The sequence below is a fragment of the Parasteatoda tepidariorum genome, chromosome 3 (assembly GCF_982258835.1).
Source record: "Parasteatoda tepidariorum strain Cologne lab strain chromosome 3, Ptep-v5.0, whole genome shotgun sequence".
NCBI lineage: Eukaryota > Metazoa > Arthropoda > Arachnida > Araneae > Theridiidae > Parasteatoda > Parasteatoda tepidariorum.
The window spans coordinates 71,799,286-71,820,959 of NC_141757.1; the positions used below are offsets into that span (position 1 = coordinate 71,799,286).

General features: G+C 28.7%; 1 protein-coding gene and 1 long non-coding RNA gene across 52 annotated transcripts in view; one reads left to right on the top strand and one right to left on the bottom strand.

The window, feature by feature from the left end:
- The window catches only part of LOC147813893 (uncharacterized), a 33,467-nt gene extending 26,677 nt beyond the window's left edge, over positions 1–6,790 (top strand). Inside the window, exons 1-2 of one of the 2 annotated variants that reach the window (XR_015432600.1) lie at positions 3,606–3,743; positions 6,388–6,790. This is a non-coding gene — a long non-coding RNA (uncharacterized LOC147813893). Of the gene's footprint in view, positions 1–3,605; positions 3,744–6,387 lie in introns of those variants that run through there. The other variant, XR_015432599.1, reaches the window with a different exon arrangement.
- The window catches only part of LOC107455746 (uncharacterized), a 125,849-nt gene that overhangs the window by 45,111 nt on the left and 59,064 nt on the right, over positions 1–21,674 (bottom strand). For 45 of the 50 annotated variants that reach the window (XM_087159540.1, XM_087159530.1, XM_087159542.1 and 42 more), the window contains 6 exons: positions 16,565–16,924; positions 14,273–14,458; positions 11,733–11,912; positions 10,888–10,944; positions 9,767–9,829; positions 7,439–7,501 (listed from right to left, as the gene is read on the bottom strand). In XM_087159540.1, coding sequence (XP_087015666.1) covers positions 7,439–7,501; positions 9,767–9,829; positions 10,888–10,944; positions 11,733–11,912; positions 14,273–14,458; positions 16,565–16,924 — 909 coding nt within the window. The remainder of the gene's footprint in view (positions 1–7,438; positions 7,502–9,766; positions 9,830–10,887; positions 10,945–11,732; positions 11,913–14,272; positions 14,459–16,564; positions 16,925–21,674) is intronic. The other 5 variants (XM_087159543.1, XM_087159535.1, XM_087159569.1 and 2 more) reach the window with 1 other exon arrangement.

Consider the following 21,674-nt stretch of genomic DNA (forward strand, 5'->3'; position numbering starts at 1 on the left):
AGTTCAACACTGTTGTTTTATTTATAATGAAAAAATTATCATGCTCCTTTCATTTCCTGATGGCTCCGATATTCATTAATCTCATGTCTGGAAATTTTAATTTCCTAAAAATAATTTCATTGCAGGTTATATGCGATATTTTTAAGCTTTATGCAGTTAAATCTATTTTTGCTTTGTTTATTCAGAGTGTTGTAATAACTGGCAATATTTAATGTATCTACGGTTTACTGTTCTATGATGTAATACTATTTATAACATCATGGTTAATAACTTCATGTCTTTGCGATATTCTGTAGCTTCTGATACAGCTTGACCCAGTCAAAACGTATAATAATATCCTTATAAGCTAGAAGGCAAAATATATGATATTGCTTAATTTTGTGAAAATAATTTAATTTAAATGCTAGGTAATGTATTGATATTTCCCCTTTTCATACAACACATGAAGAGTTTCCAGTGTCCTGCACTTCTCAGTTGATGACCCTGGACTATTGAAATAATGAACTTTCATACTCTCAGTCACGCATGCGGGTAGCCCACACTACCACAGAGCTTTTTAATATAAAATATCTAGTATTTCCAATGTCTCTGAATCAATGGCAGTCTTTAAAGAATCTTTTAATAGTTTTACAGAAAACATAGAGAATTCATTCCCTAAATTTCTGATTTTGAAGATTTTTTGTAAAAGATTCATAAAGATTTTTATAAAAAATAAAATTTGTAGAAAATATGAAGAAAAAGTAGGCTTAAAAAGTGGCTCAAATATCCTCAAATTCTCTTCAGAATTTTTTCGCGAAAGTCTTCAGATTAATTTTATTAGCATTCTGATGCATTTTTTTACTAATTGAAAGAGAAGGAAAATGTCAAGTCTGTACGATTGCAATTTAGAAGTTATTTAGGTTTTAGATACAAAATGTACCGTCTAATATTTAGACCTATTTGTGTATCTAGCATTGCTATTTAAGTAAGACTTAAATTAGACTATTTAAGTAAGACATTGCTATTTAATTATTAGGTAAGTGAGGTTGAGGTATTGTTCTCTGAGTAATTTTTGCACTAAATTAAATGATACTAAGACAAAATCAATAGATTTATTAATTTATAAGTTACAAAAGTTTTTGTGAGTGAAATGTACAGTTTTTTGCTTATACCTACTTATTTACGCGCCAGGCATTGTTATCAAGTCAGAAATTGTTTATATGTTTTCTTACTCCAAATCGAATGAGATCAAAACCAAGTCGATAAAATTAATGGTTTAGATGCTATAAGAGTTATAATGACGTTATAAACGTATTGATTTCATGTGTGCAAAGTAAATCTTGACTTATGGCTATTTTACGTCTGAAAGTACCATCCAAACAACTGAGGACTTGGTTTTTATGTACAGTCCTCAAAATAAAAGCAAACTAACCTGAATAACTTTTGATCTAATGATCTGATCTTCACGTTCTAATACTCAATATTAATGGTTCAAATGGGTGATTTCAAATATGCTAATTATTTAAGTGCAGACGAAGTTTCGAAATCAGATATAAAAACGTACTTTCTCTGCATAAACATACCTTTTTTTTCTAGATCGATTCAGTTTTCTGACCCCCAAAATGTAAGGGGAAGCCGCAATCTGGAAATTATAGTCTTAATAGTCTGATCAGTAGAGCGGACTAAACTTTTGACCTCTTAATTAATTTTTGTTACTTTAACTTTTTGTGTATAACACCATATCTCGAGAACTTTGTAAGCGAAGTTAAAAAAATTTGCACACAATTATAAAATTCGATTATCTAAAGATAATTCAAGCAAAAAATAAATGTTAGTAAATATTTTTTATTTATTGTTTTATTTAATGATGTTCAAAAAAAATTTCAATTGTAATGTATACAATTTTTTGCATAATTTTAAAGAATATATTTTTACATGGTAAAATATGAAATTTGAGCAAAATCAGTTGAAAAGTTACCGAGAAATTGAATTTCAAAAAAGTCAGATATTTAAAAATCAATTGCCCAGGAACTATTTTACCTATTTCGCTCAAATTCTGTGTTTTACTATTTAAAATAATTTTCTTTGATATGAAGAAAAAAATTATACCTTATAATTCAAAATTTTTTGCATAATTTTAAAATATAAATCTTTACATAGCAAAATACGAAATTTGAGCAAAATCAGTTGAAATTTAAAATTATTTTCTTTGACATGAAGAAAAAAAAATATACCTTATAATTAAGAATTTTTTCGACCATTATTAAATATATTAATAAAAAATGATAAATTTTTCCATGGAATTATGCTTGGATAAACAAATTTTATAAATGAGTACAATTTTTTTTCAATTCACTTGCAAAGTTCTCGAGACGTAACGAAGTGCGTAGAAAGTAAAATTAACATTAAGGGGTCCAAATTTTGGAGTGCTCTCCTGTTCAAACTATTTGGACCATTTTTCCCAGATTGCGACTACCATCTACATTTTGGGGGTCAGAAATCTGAATCCGTCGTACAAAAGGAATGTTTATTCAGAGAAAGTATGTTTTTGTGTTTGATTTCGTAACTTAAAATATCGTCTGCACACATTAATTACCATATTTAAAGTCACTACTGCCATATCGGTTAGAGGGATAATTGATGTTCTGAATCTACCCTGTGTCAAGCCTCAGTCACTTCATTTCTTATATTTTAGGGCTTTTATTGATACTTTTGTATTTATCATGACATTTACGTTGTGTATCAGTGAATTTACAACAATGTGCAAGTAGTTTTATCGATATGCAAAGTGAAAAAAAATTTCCCTTCTCCCATCAAAAAATTGTAAGTGATTTTTTTTTGTTCCTTAACAATCCAGCACACAAAAAAATTATTATTATTCAATTTTAAAAAGTGTGGAGTGAAGGGTTAAGGACAAAGAAATGAATTAAAAGTAGCATATATAACAAAAATATCGTCGCCAATAGCCCATTGTGCAGCTCTAGTGCGACGTAAATTAACAACAACAACAACGACAAAAATATTTGTACTAAAAACCCTCAATATGCTTATTAATTATCATAAATTGAAAATATTAATTTAACTATAGTTTAAAACATTCATCTTCGTTCTTATAAACTATCAAATATTTCTTTATGAAAAGTCATTTTAGACATTCAATTGGGTATAATATGAAAAAAGCACAACTACTTCCACTTACTAGGAATAACATTTACCTTTTAGTTTAATTAATAAACTGAGTTTTAAATATGCTTACTAAATTCATAAACTTCGGTAAAACAACAATATAAATTATTTCCAAAGGAACTAGACTAATACAATTCCAACCTGGCGAGTAGCGACTTATAACAAGACACTTCGTTTGATGCTTTTACTTGTTGCTAGAAATCAGGTTCGCAGAAAATGCTGTTTACTAGTTAAATTTAGTAGGAATAACCATAACCATAACCATAACACGATCTGTGACGTAGGCTATAGTATACCCAATTACAATATTCCACGTAGCTCTATATTTGATATTTTTAGAATTTTGTTCGTGATTTTTATGAGAAAGAAGTTTAAGTATGTTTTTTGTGGAAAAAAGATATTAGTTTCTAGTTTAATTTTTTCTAAATGTAAGCTACATGCTTACCTATATACATTCAGCCAATAACAATCCACAGTAAATTTTATTTTAAAGAGTGTTCTTCTGGAAAAAGTTTTAAATAAAATTAATAGATTTGAAATTTTGTAATTATTTTTAATTCCAAACATATATTACAAGGGTAAGTGCTATAATAAAAAAAGTATTATTTTGCTAATTTAGAAAATTACTAACTTCTGATTCTAAGAAATTAATAAATCTTATTTTTGAAGCATGTATAAAATGGGTACACAACTGTCGGAACCCATTAAACCGTTGAACTAAAAATGTGTTCCGTTACTGGAACAAGCAAAGGATAGCATAAATAATTTTTCAATTTCTGAAAACTAGTAATTTTTTACACGTACATCTATTTACAAATATAATGTTTAGTACACTAGAGAAGTTGAATGTACTAAAATATTTATATTGTACTAGTGCTGTAAAGGAGAAGTACTGATTCGTGATCACAGCGGATTGCTATGCTTCACAGCGGTTCTATACATATCTTTATATAAGGTTCTATACATAAAATAAGTACCCTATTTTTTGCGATATTTATGAACGTATTTTTATTCCTTATAACTAGTAGGCTCGGTCCTATAATAATACGTTACTCGTGGAATCAGCAATATAGACGATGCTTAGGAGGGCGATAAAGTTGGCATTCTGTAGTTGTAGATTTGGCGAGATTAGGTGGGTTAATGCTTTTCTTTTTTAATTTTCATGGCACGTTTGTGTATTTACCATTTTCAGGTTACGATTTTCAATATTTTTGTCAACACCTATTCTTTTCGACAATCGTTGGCAATAGTTTAGCGAAAACACATTTCGGGTTTGGCGGCATTTTTCAAAATTGAACTAAGCTTGCAAAGCAGAGATACCAACTTAGTCTGGATAGCTAATAAGTATTTTTGAGTGGTAATCTTTCAGTGTATGATTCTTGGTTCAGTAAATCCGCTTTTTTAATTTTTTTACTTACTACTACTTTCTAAATAATTCAAATTCTTATGTGATATGCCAGTTTGTTACAGTTACGCCGTGTTCGGCATTTTAAACAGTTAGCAAGATTAACCGAAAATTTGCAAATTTTTGTTTGGCTCTCTACTATTTTTTAAAATATTTTGCTGAATCTGGAGCATTCAGCATCTCTGGTAACGTTAGGATGTTACCTTGTCTGCAATTGTAATGATATCTTTCTCTTCTTTATGGTGGTTGTGAGATCTGTTACCTTGCATGAATTTAATTATCTGATTTTAACTAGGCGGAATTAGGAGTGCTCATCAATTTTAACTGATTTTTTTTGCCCTCATAGTTTTTTTTTGTCAAAGTGTTGGCACCTTTGATCTGCAATCCTAGATATTGACGACATAGATCGGATTCACAAGATTAAATATTCCCCTATAATGTATAGTAGTATATTTTATAGATTTTTTTATTACCGTATCAGCAGATTATTCGTTTCTGACGTACTTTTATTTTTATTAAGGACATTCCTGCATCAGATCTTAATAACACTAACTGCAATTGTCAAAGTACAGTTGCCCAGTTGTTGTACTTGCAAAATATTAAAGAATCGTAATGGCTTATCCAGATTTGCTTACAAATTTAACACTCAAGTTTGCCTATTTCTCTGTAATTTTTTTAATATTTTTTTTAGTGTGCCACATACCGGTTTATTCAAACTTGTCAGATGTTTTAACGTAAGATTTAATACAGATTTTTGCGTGGTTCCCAATTGACAGAAAAATACCTTCGTATTATTTTGATATTTATAACAATTTTCAAATCACGCCATGCTCCACACAGCACACCGCTTTGAGTCCTAGAGTAATATCTTTTTTTTTTTAAGGATTAAATGTAAGTTTCTCTACTTTTTGGTTCGTCAGGCTCAATTAAGTTCAATTTTTTTCCCTTTATTTATTTATTTTTTTTGCTGGGTGGGGGGCAGAAAGTACATTTAGTTTTACGTTAAAAATACAAATAAATAAAAAAGATAAGAAATATTTTTTTTTAATTTACTTGCTCCCATCTTACAGAAAAGTGCTTAAACTTCAACAGAAAAATAATTCGTAAAATAATTCCGTAGAAATTTCGAAGAATTCTGCAGAAATCTCTGTAAAAATTCCGATTAAACAATTCATAACGAGTTCTTAAACATTAAACAATTTGATGATTTCTGAAAAACCCAATATTTTTTTTATCAAAATAAAAATGATTCCAACTCTTACTAAAAGTTAACTGTATTGTGATTTTGTTACGTAAGCAATCATGACACGAATATAGATTGTTTTACTGCACTCTTTGTTATCACTATTTAATTGTCGCTAAAGAAGGGGCTTGAAGGCTAATACGTTAAGTAGCGACGACTTTGTTGAGATGAAGGGTGTTAACTTGTTAGGTTAAGAAACTAAAATCGCAATCAGATTTTATTTTTTATTTTGTTAACTGAAAGACAAAACAACTCTTTAAAAAATTGGAGAATATTCTTAATTGCTAAAAATAGATACCCTAACGATATTAATGATACGAATATACATAGATGAATTTTTGAGCACAGCTTTAAAAAACTGTGACAAGGTAAGGGAAAATTAAATTTGTATTGCTCCAACACTAGTTTTATGTTATCAAAAATAAATTATTACGTCCTCATCTTCAAACCCTTTCAATCAAAAAGCAAAAGGTGCTAATTTTATTTTCAAATACGCTAAATCTCTTTACATTTTATCTATACCAACATCAGTATATTAAATATTTAATAATATATATATATTTTTTTTCATCAGATGCCTAAATCAGGAAAAAAGGATTCTACAGGCAGTGGAGTTTTCATATCTTCTAAAGGAGTCGAAGACTACATGAAAGAACATATAAAAGACCGGGACTTTACGAAAGAGGCAGCTATCAGTGTTGCGGCTGTTCTTGACTATGTTGCTGCTGAAGTGATTGAACGAGCTATAGGGTGTGCCAGAAATAGAGAAGGAATTAAGAGCACACCGCCAACCATAACTGCTGTGGATATCACAAAAGCGATGGAGGGAGAAGATCTGAAGGAATTATTTAAAAAGTGAAGACAGATTTTACCAGCAGCTGATTAAAATAATTGGGTTAAACTTAAATACTTAGACGCTTAATTTGTTTAATGTAGGGACAAACTTATTTTTGATTAAACAAATACTTGAAATTGTACTTTTCTGTTTCTTTACCCTAATTAAGAATTCAAATCACTTGGGAATAAGAAAAATATTAAATTATAAGGAAGAAGTTTCATACAAATATAGATCTACCTGCCGCCTTTGGCGACCAGCTTGGTCACCTTTCAAATCTATCTTGTACAACTTTTAAACTTTAATCGTAACCAAGCCGAATTCTAAGCACAACTGTATTTAAATATTCTAATTTTTTAATCCCTCCATCAATCCTAACACCTTAATTAGTTTTTAACTATATATTAAAAAAAATTTTTTTTACCATGTAGCTGTTGTCCGCGCCTTTTTTTAAAACTATTTTCGATTTTTATTTTAACTATTTTCAATCGATGTTTGCTATGCTGTGAAACTTCTCCATTGAATGAATTTCAATAATGATTTTAAATCTGCTTCATATTACTTGCTGTACTGCTCCATATTACTTGCTTTATTACTTGCTGTACTACTTCTTAACCCAATTTTTCTTCTAATATGGTCACAAGATGATGTAATAACTCTAAAATTTGCAGTTGATGTATTTTAAATGTTGCGAACTGTAGAAAAATTATTTTAGCACATATTCAAATTCCTATTTTTTTTTCTGAATTTTTTTTCTTCTGAAAAACATAAATATAAATAAGTTATATACCACTTTGAGTAGACGAGGACTGCGATGATCTGCTACCAACAAAATTCTGATCACTGTATCCGGCTGTAACAAAATTATATGTACGTAAATAATTTTACAAAAAAAAATGAAGATTTAAAAAATATTACTATGCTAAGAAATGAAAAGTTCAAGAGATTATTAAAGTCTTTTACCCCTAAGTCACATTATTTTCATAATATTTTGTGTGTTTACATTAAATGTCGTACAATAATCGGACAAATTGCTAAGAATTTCCTAACTAAGATAGCGGATGCACCAAAAATGACTGATGATTTGAGAAACCAATTGAAGAAAAATGGGAGGAGACGGAAATAATGGGTAATTTGCTGCGTTCTGCTTAGAGGTTTAAGTTATTTATTCTCAACAAGTTTCAATATTAATTACGAGATTTGTTAGCAGATGGTAGTATGAACGTTTAAAAAATGTAAAATTATGTTTTCAAAATAACTGCCATTTTTAAAAATAAACAAATAAAGTATAAAATTTACGAGCATTTGAGTAGAAATGAACTAACAAGCAGAAAAAAACACTGTTTTATAATTTGGTAATAAGCTCTTTTGGTTGAAAAAGTTAAAGCCGGGCTCTAGACAAGGCTTTATTTCAATGTGAATAAAATCTGGTTTTTTTAAAAATTTTTTTTAAATTTTTTTTTTTTAGCTGAAGGCCGCATACTATACATTTTTATCACTGTTCATTTTCCTTGATAGGTTTTTCATTAAATGAATTTTTTAGAGACACTCGGTATGATTATTACTTATACGAGCTAATTTAAGGCACGGTTTGAATTTATTCTTTAAAACATTCAAAAATTTTTACCTTCAAAAAGATAAGAGAAAAAAAATTTTGATTTTTGTATTTTTTTATTTTGTTTTAACGTAGATAAAACAGATTAAAAGTAACAGAGAAAGTTTAAATTTTTGTTGCCGATTAGTTCGAATGACTTGACTTCAAAGAATAAATAAAATAAAAATTTCAATAACTTCGTTTTAAAAAATTTGGAACAAAAAGGAGAATTTTTTTTTTATCCGACAGAAAATGAAAAACGTGGGGTGGATCATTATTAAAAGACGTGGCAGACTTTTGATAGTGATAGAAATTATCACGAAAGTAATTAATTCCCCGATTTTAATCTAACAAAAACAGTAGTACACTGCTGGAATTTTCGTTCTAAAATTATGGTAAAATAACCGGCAGTAGTCCGTTTATTCAATTAAACGTAAAATTTACAGTAAAGAATATTTTTTACCCTTATATTTTTGAAACAATTTACAACTAGCCTGGTTAAAAAACGATGAATACAAAACTACATTGTATTTTTTAACCATTTACAACTAGCATGGTTTCAAAACCTGAGGAAAAAAAAGAATTAACCGGACATTATGCTGCTATCTTTGAGTAAATATAAGAGTATCGTGTTCTAATAGTTGATTTGAACAAATTCAAAAGTGCAGGACACTGGGAACTCTTCATGTATTGAAGGGAATGGAGGAAACATTAGGGTGTCAAAGCTGGAACCCGAACCCCTAATTCTGCCGGTCATAAGTTTGACAAATTAGCCCTTTCGGCTATATTTCTTTCCCAGCTGCAAGGAACTAAGTGACTTCATTTGGTGAAGTCTGGTTGGTGCAACGAAATTCGGGTTGTTGGTAGTTTAACTGATGTTAATGTTTTAGATAATTTTAAAATGGTAACAATTTGTTTGGTATTATTGTCACATTAGAATCTGCTTGCAGCAGTAAAAAAATTATTGAAAATTGAAAATAATATTGTAATTACATACGGATTTCTATATTATTTAAGTGTTCTAATTTGTCTTAAATGGCTCGGAATTCTCATTTATGATGGTAATTTAGATTTGGCTATAAAATGGCTTTAGAATCTACTGGTATTGGTCAAGAAACGATTTAAACGTGCATTGTCATAAGGCATGGAGCTACAGTTAAAACTTAAGTAAAGTCATAAAGAGGTCGAAATTTTGATTGCAAGATTTCATCGTGCATTTAATTAAAAGTAGATGATCTTGATGAAGTCCCACCTCTAGAATATGATTACAAGTTTCAGCTATATGGATAAATTAACTCACATTAATAAGTTTGGATAAAAATGCTACAATGCAGTAATACGATTAAATTATTTGTATTGTGATTTACATTAAAAAGTTTCTAAAATAATACGCATAAATCTAAAATACTTTGTATTCAAAAGTTTGAACATTTGAGAACAATATATGAAATATTTTCATAATTTCAAAACATAAAATGTTTGAATATTTATATTATTAAATTTGCATTAAAAATAAAAACTCACTAGTTTGAGAAGAAGATGATCTAGATGTAGTTCTGTCACTAGAGCTTTCATCATAATTTTCAGCTAAAAAAAAATTTAAAGCAATTTACTGCAAGAAGTTTAAATTTTGGCGTCTGTTTAATAGTTCGTAACTAAACAATAAATTTTTTTAAAAATGAATATTTAATTTTTGAGGAAAAAATATTTATACAAAGTTTTGCCATAAAATTCTAATCCTAAGTTTCAGATAACTCTTATAATAAATACAAATTGACATCGAGGAAATTTTGTTGTTATTCTATTACAATATAAACATTAAAATAATTTTGATAAAAGTTCGATTATTTTACATTAAAATTAGCGAATAAAAAATAATTGAGTTTTGTTAGACAAAGTTATTGCACTTTGTGTAACAAAGCAATGGCGCTAAAGTAATGGTACTTTATTCTATGTGACTCCCTATGTTATATAAAAAACACTTCTCATAATTTTCGTGACAATTATTAATTTGTTTCAGTTTCAGATGAATCTGAAATTTTCTTTTTGTTTATTCATGCTTAATATTATTGTATTAGCGTATGCTTAGTTCGAGAATCTACCCAAACTCTGTAGAAACTTATAAAGTTGTGTGCATTTCGTATTCAAAAATAACTATTTATTTTGCGAAAAATAAATTTTGTTTTAATTTTTGTTATACAATACTACTTATCATATGCTTATTTTAATAATAAGATTATAGTTAACGGCTTAATTTTTCTCTTTTTTACATATTTTCGTCTACTAATAATTATTATCACATTAAGTATTTTATTAATTAATGCTTTCAAACTAAATAAATGGAATGCAGTTTAATGGATATTAAACACCTTTATACAGCAGGAAAGTTTAATTTTGTTTTATAATTTGAGGTAGTTTAAAAAAGTGCATTTAAAATACTGCAGAATGCTGAACTTTTAATCAATTTCACTAAGGTTTCGTTAAAAGTAATTTTTAAAATTTAATTAAAATGTTATTTAAAATATAAGAACTGCTGACTGATAAAAAAATTTTTATACCTAAAGTGAAAATACATATACATAAATTTTTTCTATATAAGTAATTGCATTTTTTAATTAAAAGAAACACCTAAATAGTCTACATACTGGTTTGAGATGAAGAAGATGTTTCAGAACCTGAGGTATCAGAACCATGATGACCAGCTGAAAAAAAGAAGAAAAACTATAGACTTCTTGTTTATTAAAATACGACAAATCTGCGAAAGGAAACAATGCTAATTCAATATTACAATGCACAACGTTTTAAAATTTCTAACCTAATTGTAACTGAAAGTTTCATTAATACTAAATTAATTTTCAATAAACATTATAAGCATATTCACAATTTCTAGAAATAATAAAAAGTGATATTTTATTAAAAACATTCATACTATATCTTACTAATTTTTCATTCAAAATTAACCTTTTGAAAGCAAATTTATCGAAAATGTAGTCTTTAGTTTCAAATTGAAAATTTCAGCAAATACTGAAAAAACTTTTATGTTCATCGTAATGATGGACTTAAAATAATGAATTTAAAACATTACGCTTAGCAGCAGTTTCTACTAAGTTTACCTTAAGTGTCACTTGCAAATCATTTTGATTTTTTGCCGACATTATCGTTAAAGATTAGAATTTAGTAATTGTATAAAATACCACTGTAGCTTAGTTACTAATGACAAAAAATGTTTATGTAACTGTTAATGTTACCTAATTCTCAAATTTTTTGTTAAGTCCAGAGATTTTTAGAGGAATAACAAAACAGCAGTAAAAAGTTATTATTTCTATTATTATTTTTTTTTGGAAACCGAATCAAACAATTTTGTTTGAAGTATTTGAAGGAACATTGTTAAATTTAGTTTTTATTTTTCACCTCCATTGCATTCAGCTTCCAATCTTAAAAATCTTATTTAAAAATGTCATTAAATTAGTAAATAATTTCTTTTAATTACTTTTTTTGCAGTGTTCTGGACGTACACACCGTCCATCTTCTCTTTTTACAAGTCCTTGTTTGCAGAAACATCCTGGTGGACCACAACCACAACGAATTCCAGGATTAAACCAGCTTTTACAGTTATTTTTGCAGCTGGGAGTGCACTCATAATATTGCATGGTTTTATCTTTACAAAAACCTGATAAATATACAACATACATTAATAATTTTTAATATGCCCAATAAAAAATATTGATTGCATTTTACTTAAATGCTATTTTAAATTATAAAGTAATTTACAATATCTTGGATTTATACTATGCAAAATTTTCATAACATGTATCCCATAGCCATCTTCTAAAGGCTCTTCGGTCTAGTTAAATAATTGTTTTTAGCCTATAATATTCTATTTTCACAACTGTTGTAGGCCGGGATAGCCTGGTCGGTAGGGCGCTGGGCCCATGTCCGAGAGTTCGAACCCTGCCGGCCGAAGACTCCCCGTGTAGTAAAGTGACTGATGCACGTTAAATCTGTCGAGTCGCTAAAGTCCTCCATGTTCCCATAACAAATCAATACCTCTGGGGGTTCTGGATTGGAGATTGATCGTTCTCTGATTCAGGTCAAAATTACGATCTGTGGACGAATGAATGGATGTATGAATGGGTCCGCCCTATAAACGGATGTGACGTATGGTGTGGCAGAAGTCGAATTCTAGGCCATAGATGACTCCACTGAAAAACAAGTAGCGCACAGTCTGCATTAAATTTGCTCGGTTTCACTAAGCAGGCTTGCCCGTGTGGCAGGTGGCATTAGAACCAACCAACCAACAACTGTTGTGAATTCTTAGCAACTGTTCATGAACGCTAGATAGAAAATTTTCCCATCTCTATCTAGCACCTACCATAATGTTCATGTAAATTTCGTTAAATGTCGAAATAAAAAAAAGTATATGGTAAATGTATATTACGATTATGGCATCTGTTATGTAATTTTTTAATATTTGAAAAATTACTTAAACACTGCATCGTATGAATCATAAAAATGTGGGAAAATTGAGAATTATTTATTCATTTTAATAATCTTCATTCCAGTCGAAAAATTCTTCACAAAATCGGCAATTACTTAAAAGTTTTTTCTAACTTTTTAAATATTTTAAAATGTTGTAAGTCTTAAAGCCAATAATTTTTTCAGCAAGATTGTATATATAATTTAGAATGGAAAATTTGCTACTAATTTAAGCCATTAAAACAGTGAAATGTTAGTTTTTTAGCCTACCTGCTTAAATAAAACATCCTTAAGAAGTATGCTAGTATTAACGAAGGAGAGGTAAAAAAAGAGGTTGATTCAATTATTTTGAGTCATACGCCACATAACAAAGGACTTTGTAACATTATGAGTATGCGAATATTACCCAGCATCGTCTATAATTTCCTAATAATTTTGAAATTCATAATGAAGTTATTACTTCCATATAATCAGTTAGGAGTAATGTGAGAAATTAGAAACTTCCGAGCAACGGGAAAGAACGAAAAGACAAATTAATATTGAGTTTTAAAAGCACTTGAATAAGCATAATAACAAGGAAACGTGAAATTGTCAAGTTTTTTTGCCTAACATATGAACAAAAAGCCACATTAAAATTATGCAAATTATTTTAATTTCGATGCACGTAGCTTCTTTCAAATACAATTCAGATTGAAGGCGTTGCAACACTCGCCGGATATGGCTAGTTAAGTTAATAAAACTAATACACCATGAAAAGATAAGAAAAAATAAAGCGCAAATAGACGGATGATCATTTTAGTAGAATAACGAAGCACACAATAAATAATTCTGGATCAAATTACGGTAAAAGTTACTGGCACACTGAGTGTATCATCCATAATATCCGATTTTACTGTAAAATTTTATACCGTCAATTTAACAGTAATATTTATTTAATTACGGTGATTTAGTGATTTTAAAGTAAACATTACTGTAAGAATTATAGTTCATAAATTTTTTCTCCATAGAATTCCACGGTAAAATGGATTTTGAGGTAAAAATTATTCTGAGTGCGTGTACTTTTTACTGTAAGTTAATACGGATATTTTTTAATTTCTTCGGTATCGAAGCACATAATTAAAGAGAAAAACTCAGAGTGTAGACGAAATAACACATAATTTTCAATTAAGATGAAAAGGGATTATACGATAAGAGTAGAGAAATAAGAACAAAATATGGAAGATATGAAAGTGGGTATGGTGGAAGGGGAGATATTGTAAGAACCCCTGATAATATGTATCAATTAAATTAAAATAAATTTTCAAACATTAGGAGAAAATGGGTCATTTAATGGATCATTGGCGAAATTATCAAAATTTTAAAAATTTGAAATGTTTCCAGAAATACAGGGATGGTTAATTGCTTTATTTTGCTTGGATACTTGATGCCGTAGCTGAGATGCTTGATGTAAGTTGCGTTATTTTTGTAAACATTTATCAATTTTTGTCCGGTTTTTAATAATTTTAAAATAATTTTTTACATTAGAAGGGCAAAAAGGAACTATAGTTATAATACCAGAGTTAGGGCATTCCTTTGGTTTCACACAAACATTTTCGTTATTCAAGACAAGACCAGGCTTGCAAAAGCAACCAGGTTTGCAAATTTTCGGGCACGCCACAGTTTTACCGAAGTTGTCACATGTGTTGGTACAATCAGGAATACAATCGTAGTATTGTTGATCTGGGTTCTTGCATTCTCTAACTAGAAAGAAATATTGTCTGTTACTTTTAAATAATCTAGTCTAATGATGATGTTTAAATAATTTAGTCTGATGATAATGATATCTAATTGAAATGAAACATTAACCCATTGACGTCCAAGTTGCAATCTTTCATAATAGTTTACATACTAATTGTAAATGTCATGAAATCAGCAAGAAAATTGCAAGAGATTTCTAACAGAAAACCATTTATTTTATTTGTGTAAATTTAAAAAAAACTTTTAAAAAATTCTGAGTCATTATTAAAATTTATAATTAAGCGGAACCCCATTAGAATAAAAGTTGTTTTATAAACATAATTTCTAAAATGTTTGCTAAATGCAAGTTTTTTTTAAATTAATGAAGAAAAAGAAAACTACTGCATTATCAATTAAATTCTTGATACAAACTATCTTTGATTAAACACCAAGGAAATGAACATTTTAAAACTAATGAATGGAGAAAAACTTTATGATACATTTTTTAGAATCATCGCTAAAATGAGAAAAAACTTTGTAAAGTAATGTGGGTTATAAAATATGAAAATAAGGATTCTCTTTTAAACATGGTTTGTGACGCATTCTGAAAAATATGTAGCAATCACAATCACATCGAAGAAAATGATGTGCCTTTTTAGCGTTATTAGTTGAAATATAACTCACATTTCTGATTGAGAAAATTAGTTGTCATGTGTTCGATTCCAAATCCGATCAAGGATATTATATGCATGAGGTGTACTGTGTGGCAAATACGAGATAAGCTTCTGATTCCAGAATTGTTGATCACAGATTGACCTATTTATGTATTTTTGTGAAGACCTTGTTTCGGTTTGACCATCTCATTGAACTAAAAATTAGTTTTCGCTTGCAAGTTGGTTTTAACTAATATCCACCACCTCAGCTATCTTACGAAAAGAGCCAGCCTTAACCCTCTAAACGTGGTGGCTCAGGTGATAGAACGTTCACTTCCAACGAGATGACTCACCTTCGAATCTAAGCAGTGGATGGTTGATACGAATTCTACTCCCGATTCGCACTGACCACAGTGTTGACTTATAATATCCTCAGTGGTAGAACCGTTGCCTCCTAGTTGTTCTCCTCTTATTCTCGAACAAACCATGGGAGGTTTTCGTACTTTTCCTTTCCATATAGCGCAAATGTGGGTTAGTTCCATCGAAGGCAAGTTTGTTCCAATACTTGATCCAGGAGTTCCCTTGTCTTTGCTATAAATTCAAAATCGGGTTGGCAGTCAACCGCCGTTTATAAAGAAAAACTAAATAAATAAATAAAGCCTTTACCCTCAACAGAAATCTCATACCGTGTTTGCCTGACAATACAACATGCCGTGTCTGAAATTTATCTTCTCAGTGTCTGCGTGCAAGGAGAAGGAATATTTCAGACATAGAGCATATCTCCTCGGCAAGAATGAAACAATTTACAGGTCCCGCCCCGGTTATTAAAGAACAGAAATTTGATAAAGAGCTTACATATTTTACCATGGATGGTAGTTATTCATTATTACATAGCTATTGTGCAGCATATTCATTAAATGTAACTTTTCTTTCTGATATTTTATGAACTAAGTCCAATATTTAAAGCAATTGCATACCAAACAGGTTTGAATTTAATTCGACGTCTTATTAAAATAAGTGGGGATATTTTCTGTGAAAAAATATCATTGCAAATTGTGTCATCAGATTACTAGCCTCATGTAAGATATGATTTTTGCAAGATAATATATTCTATATTTCTTTGGAGTCTTTACTCTCTTTTCAACTTTGCTAAATTCATTTATAAATAGAGATTTAATTTATATGTGACTTTTGGGCAACCTATAAAATATCTGAATCTTTTAAACATTACGTTTTGAAAAAAAAACTTTAACATAAAGGTTTTGACGAAACTAAACATAAACATTTTGAAACTTAACCAAACTATTTCTTTTTAACTTTAAATAACGAACATGTATTTATGAAGCTTTATTCTTTTCAATATATGAAAGATATTCAATCCATATCAATAATTCAAGTAATTATTAATGTGCAAGAAAAGCAATTCTTTCGCAAAAGAAATAAAATAAATCAAAACAAAAAACGTTGCAAAGCTTACCCGGTCTTGGGCAGAACTCAGGTTTAACGCACTTATTTTCGTCGTTTAAAACTAGGCCAGGCTTACAAAAACATCCAGGTTTGCAAATTTCTGGACACAAAATATCTGTTCTTCCATAAGAGTTGCATGTATTTCCGCAGTCTGGAATACAGTCATAATATTGTTCATTTATATCGCAGGTAGATTGTCCACTTTGTCCGCAAAATTCTCTCTTCACACAATGTCCATCCTCCCTGAGAACTAAATCTTTACGACAGAAACATCCTGGACGACAGACAGCTGCACAGGCATCAGGAGGATTGCATACATTTGTACAGGATGGCATACATTCATAATATGTCTCTCTCAATCCACAGTTTGCTGCGAAAATAATGATCTTCATTTAGAAGTAAGTTTTAAATATTACTATTAAAAGAAGTGTTTTAGTTTCAAAACTAAGTTTTTTTCCTCACTGTAATAAAATAACTGCACATTTTACAAAGGAAGAATATTTTTTTAACAGAAAATAACAGATTTTTTTAATAATACAGATTTTACACAGAATACAGAGTTTTACAGATTTAATACAGAAAATTACAGATTTTTTTTACTGTTATCAGCGAAATGTAAAAAATTCCCGTTTTTTAAAAAACATTCTCTGTATTTTCACGTCTCTCATCGACCAAAATGCTATCATAGTTATTGATAGAATTTCTTTTATTAAATAACAGAATTTTATTTTAAAATAATAAGAAAGATTTTTTTGTAAAAATAGCGAAGTTTGCTTGATAACAGAATTTATCTGCTTAAAAATACGGTGTCCGTTTTTAAATAATAGCATTTTTCTGTGAAAAAGGCGGTTTGATACTGGCACACCAGCTTGTAGTTTTTTCCATAAATTTCAAAGATTTTTTTTACAATTTAAATATTTCTGTAGAAATGTAAGCAGGTTTTTTTTTAAAATCCTTATCAAAAATAAAATAAATGCACGTATTTTAAGGGTTGTAAGTGTTAAAGATAAAATAAATAAGTTTCAAAATCGGAATAATTATTAATAAAATCTACTGCTGCAAAAATGGGATACAAACTATTTATTATTGGGAACCCCTCTTAGTTCTATCTGCCTACAGGTTAGTTTTATCTGCCTATCTGCCTACAGGTTAGTTTTATCTGCCTATCTGCCTACAGGTTAGTTTTATCTACTATCTGCCTCTTAGTTTTATCTGCCTACAGGATTAAAAGCATCAATAAGTAGATTTGATGCTTTTAATCCTGTTAGGCTATGATTTACCTGGATAATAAGTTGCTCTGATTTTAATGACTTTAAGTATTTTTTTTTTTTTACTTCAGTAATAATGTCTGACAATTTAGTCACCTTGGATTCAGTGTAATTTAAACACCAACGCAAGTATTATTTATATAATTTATTTTCAAGTTCAGTATAATTTAAACAAATGAAAGCATTTAGTTAAGGATAAATGTTTTTAATGTTATTGGAAAGAATTATTTTTAAGATAGATTTTATTATTATAATGCTCTGAGTTTTATATATATAAAAAATATTTCGAGCAAAGCTGATGGTGTTTTAGCAAGAAAAAAAGAAAAATTTCCTTCTTTTAGGGTTACGTTATGTTTTTTTAATGAAAAATAATACGTAATTATAAAAAAAATATCTAAACACTAATTACAAAATTAGCAAAACAAACTATTTCATGAATATTTCGGCACTTATAGTTTATTATTTGTAAGGTTTTCGAAATAAAGAAAAATTCATTTTCATTAATTAGATAATAAATTTAAAATTCATTAGTTTGTTTCTCTTCGTTTATAAGTTTTAATTGGTTAGTTTCTGTTTTGCCCTTTTCAATAATAAAGAAAACAAAAATATTAGCCAATTTTAAATCAAGCATCTCAAATAATTGAAAGTTAGTCTAGAAAATATAAAGAAAATCTCACTGTTTTAAAAAACTTGGAGAAAAGCCGAAAATGTATAGTGCTTAGTTATTCGTTATATGAGAGTGAAAGTAACCACTTTCTTTAAGAAAACTATTTATGCACTTACTGAATTAATTTTTTTTTTTTTACATTTCCCTAACAGCAGTTGAATTTCAGTAGCATAACGTTTTCAACCAAAAAGGAAAAACAAGAAATCGAATTTTCGAATTATAATTTTACTTAATCGTATTGTAAATACGATTAGAACTTAGAACGAAATATTCAAACACAGATAGGTTGCAACTTTTAAACAAATAAAAGGATTAACGTCTTAAATGAGTAACTATTATCCTCATAAATAATTATGAATTATTGTAAATTATTAAAAATGCACCGAAGAGCCATTACATTATGACCACCCTGCTAATAACATGTAGGACCACTTTTAGCCCTCAAAACTGCTAGCACCCGCAGTGGCATTGATTCCACAAGGTGCTGATAGGTAGTCTGAGGTATCTGGTACCAAGCGCTCACCAACTAGTCCTGCAATTCCCTCACATTGCGAGGGGGTAGCGTGGCAGCACGAATTCGGTTTTCCAAGTAGGACCACAAATGCTCTATTGGATTAAGGTCAGGTGAATTTGGGGGCCAAGACATGACTTGAAAGCCACTGGAATGTTCCTCGAACCAATCCATGACGATTTAACCCTTATGACATTGTGCATTATCCTGTTGGTAAACACCATCCCCCGCAGGAAAAATTGTTGCCATGAATGGGTGAACCTGGTCTGAAACTATATTCAAGTAGTTTACAGACGTCAGGGATTGCTCTATGAGGATTATGGGTCCTAATGTGCCCCATAAAAACATTGTTCCTGGGCGAGAAACCATGAAAACCTGGGCGAGCCCATTGTTATAGATGGAGGGTCATAATGTAATGGCTCTTCGGTGTATTTAAAAGATAAAGGTTTTGAAATTCATGAAAGCAAGAAGCAGCACAATTAACGGATTAACTGCTATAAAATGAGCGAGACTGCAATGATCTTAACAGCAAATATATAAAATTTTAAAATATCAGAATTAATATGTTTCAAAATAGTACACATTATGAAGAAATTATCTAATCTCTTTTTACAAGCAATAGCATTCAAATGCATAAAATAGACAATTTTGTTTTTATACTTTTCGTGTAGCTCAATGTCATTTCCATTTTTTTATTATCACGTTATACGTATAACTTCATTTCGTAATGTGTTGGTTGAATATTTTTTGAATATTTTTTAATGTTTTTTAATCATATTTCTTACTTTTCTTGTAGCATTATTGGTTTTTTCTGTAGAAATAAAACTTTCGACGTTACTGTGAGGCAAACGAATAATATCATTTGACTGTTTTCTTTTTTAATGTATCATTACCTGATAAAGTTCTTAAAGTAGTAAGTATTTTATGGGGAAAAAAATGGAAGTAGTAAACACAAAAGCATCTTAAATATGAAAATTGAGTTCAAAATTGAAATTCTGTTCCAAATTAATTCTTAGAAAATATATCAGGCATTCTCGCAACATATTGAAAATTAACTTTATTAAAATATTAATAAAATGCATTCGTATGGAATATTATGAATTTTTTGAATGAAATTTTAGAAAAAGTATTATATCACAAATGAAAGTTCGAAGGTAAAACGAGAAATAAAACCCTGTACTTCTACTTTTTCTTTTTTCAAAAGAGAAATACATATAAAAAACTAGTTTGTATAAATATGGAACTTCTTCACTTACTTGAATACTCTTTAAATAAGTATTTACCTTCGTGCATAGGTTAAGGAAACGTATGGTAACTTGTTACATAAAGGAACTAACCAAGCACTATAAATTAACATTTTCAGTGATTCTCAGCAGTTACCACAAAGAGACTTTTCCTTCATAAAATTTTAACTAAGAAATTCTTATGAACTACTTAACTTTTATGCAAAACCTTAATCTAAATAAAAAGTTTTAGGGGTATAAATAGTTATAAATAAGGAAAATCTTAATTTTAGAACTTCCTAGAGACTAAAATAAAGTTTCAAAATATGTATTGGGTAATTGTTTTAATTTGAAGCATTTAATATTTTTTAGCTCTAAAAGAATAGCTTGAACTTTTCTGTGAAAAAAAAAAAAAACTATATATATATATATATATATATATATATATATATATATATATATATATATATATATATATATATATATATATATATATATATATATATATATAAGCATATATTGTCAAAACATTTATACAAAAATAAAAAAAATAATTAAACTTTAAAAAAAAAAAAAAAGCGTTTTGAAAAGGATAAAATAATATGGTTGGCAAGTTTAAAATTTTAAGTAAAAGAAATTAAATTAATTAAAAGTAATTACTTAAAAGTAATTAAAAGAAAACTAATTATCAAAGTAACAAAAATGTTTAAACAATGCTAAAATCTGAATTAAACATTTTAACTTGCCTATTTTTTTATTTTTTATAATTAGGTTTATACAGATACTTTGGTTACATAACATAATCTTGTAGCTATCCACATAACATTGCGGCGAAAAATAATGATAATTAATTACATGCAACGGTCATGCTAAATTCATAATAAGTAAACATCCATTTGTTTAATTGTTGATCAAATTACAAAATGTTATCAAGAAAAGACATAATGGCATTTCAAGTTGATAGATATGTTTAAATTTTGATCTTGAAATTAATACAAAAATTTATTCACTGAAGAAAATTATCTTATTATCTTATTCAAGCAATCTCAAGAAGGAATTCAATGTAGACAATAAAATACTTAATTTTATTCAAAGTAAATTTTTTTCGGATTAGTATTTCCTTAAAAGAATTTAAACGTTATGAATTTTTATAGGATGAATATATAAAGTTTTTAGTGACTACTTTATCAATGAATAAAGGATTAAAATAATTTTTTGGTTGAATGTGATCCCTAAATAGAAACAATCGCCTTATTTGTCTTCTAATAGCTTCAAAGCTCAACTGAATAAAATACTGAATAAAATCAAAATAATTAAGATTTTTTTCACAAAGCTTTTTTTCTTTGATGCATCAAAAATACCATTATTCACAGTACACAGAAAATAAAAAGCATCTTAAATAAAATGTCAAAAAGCAAATTAAATTTATCTTTGTTTAAACTTACTTTTGC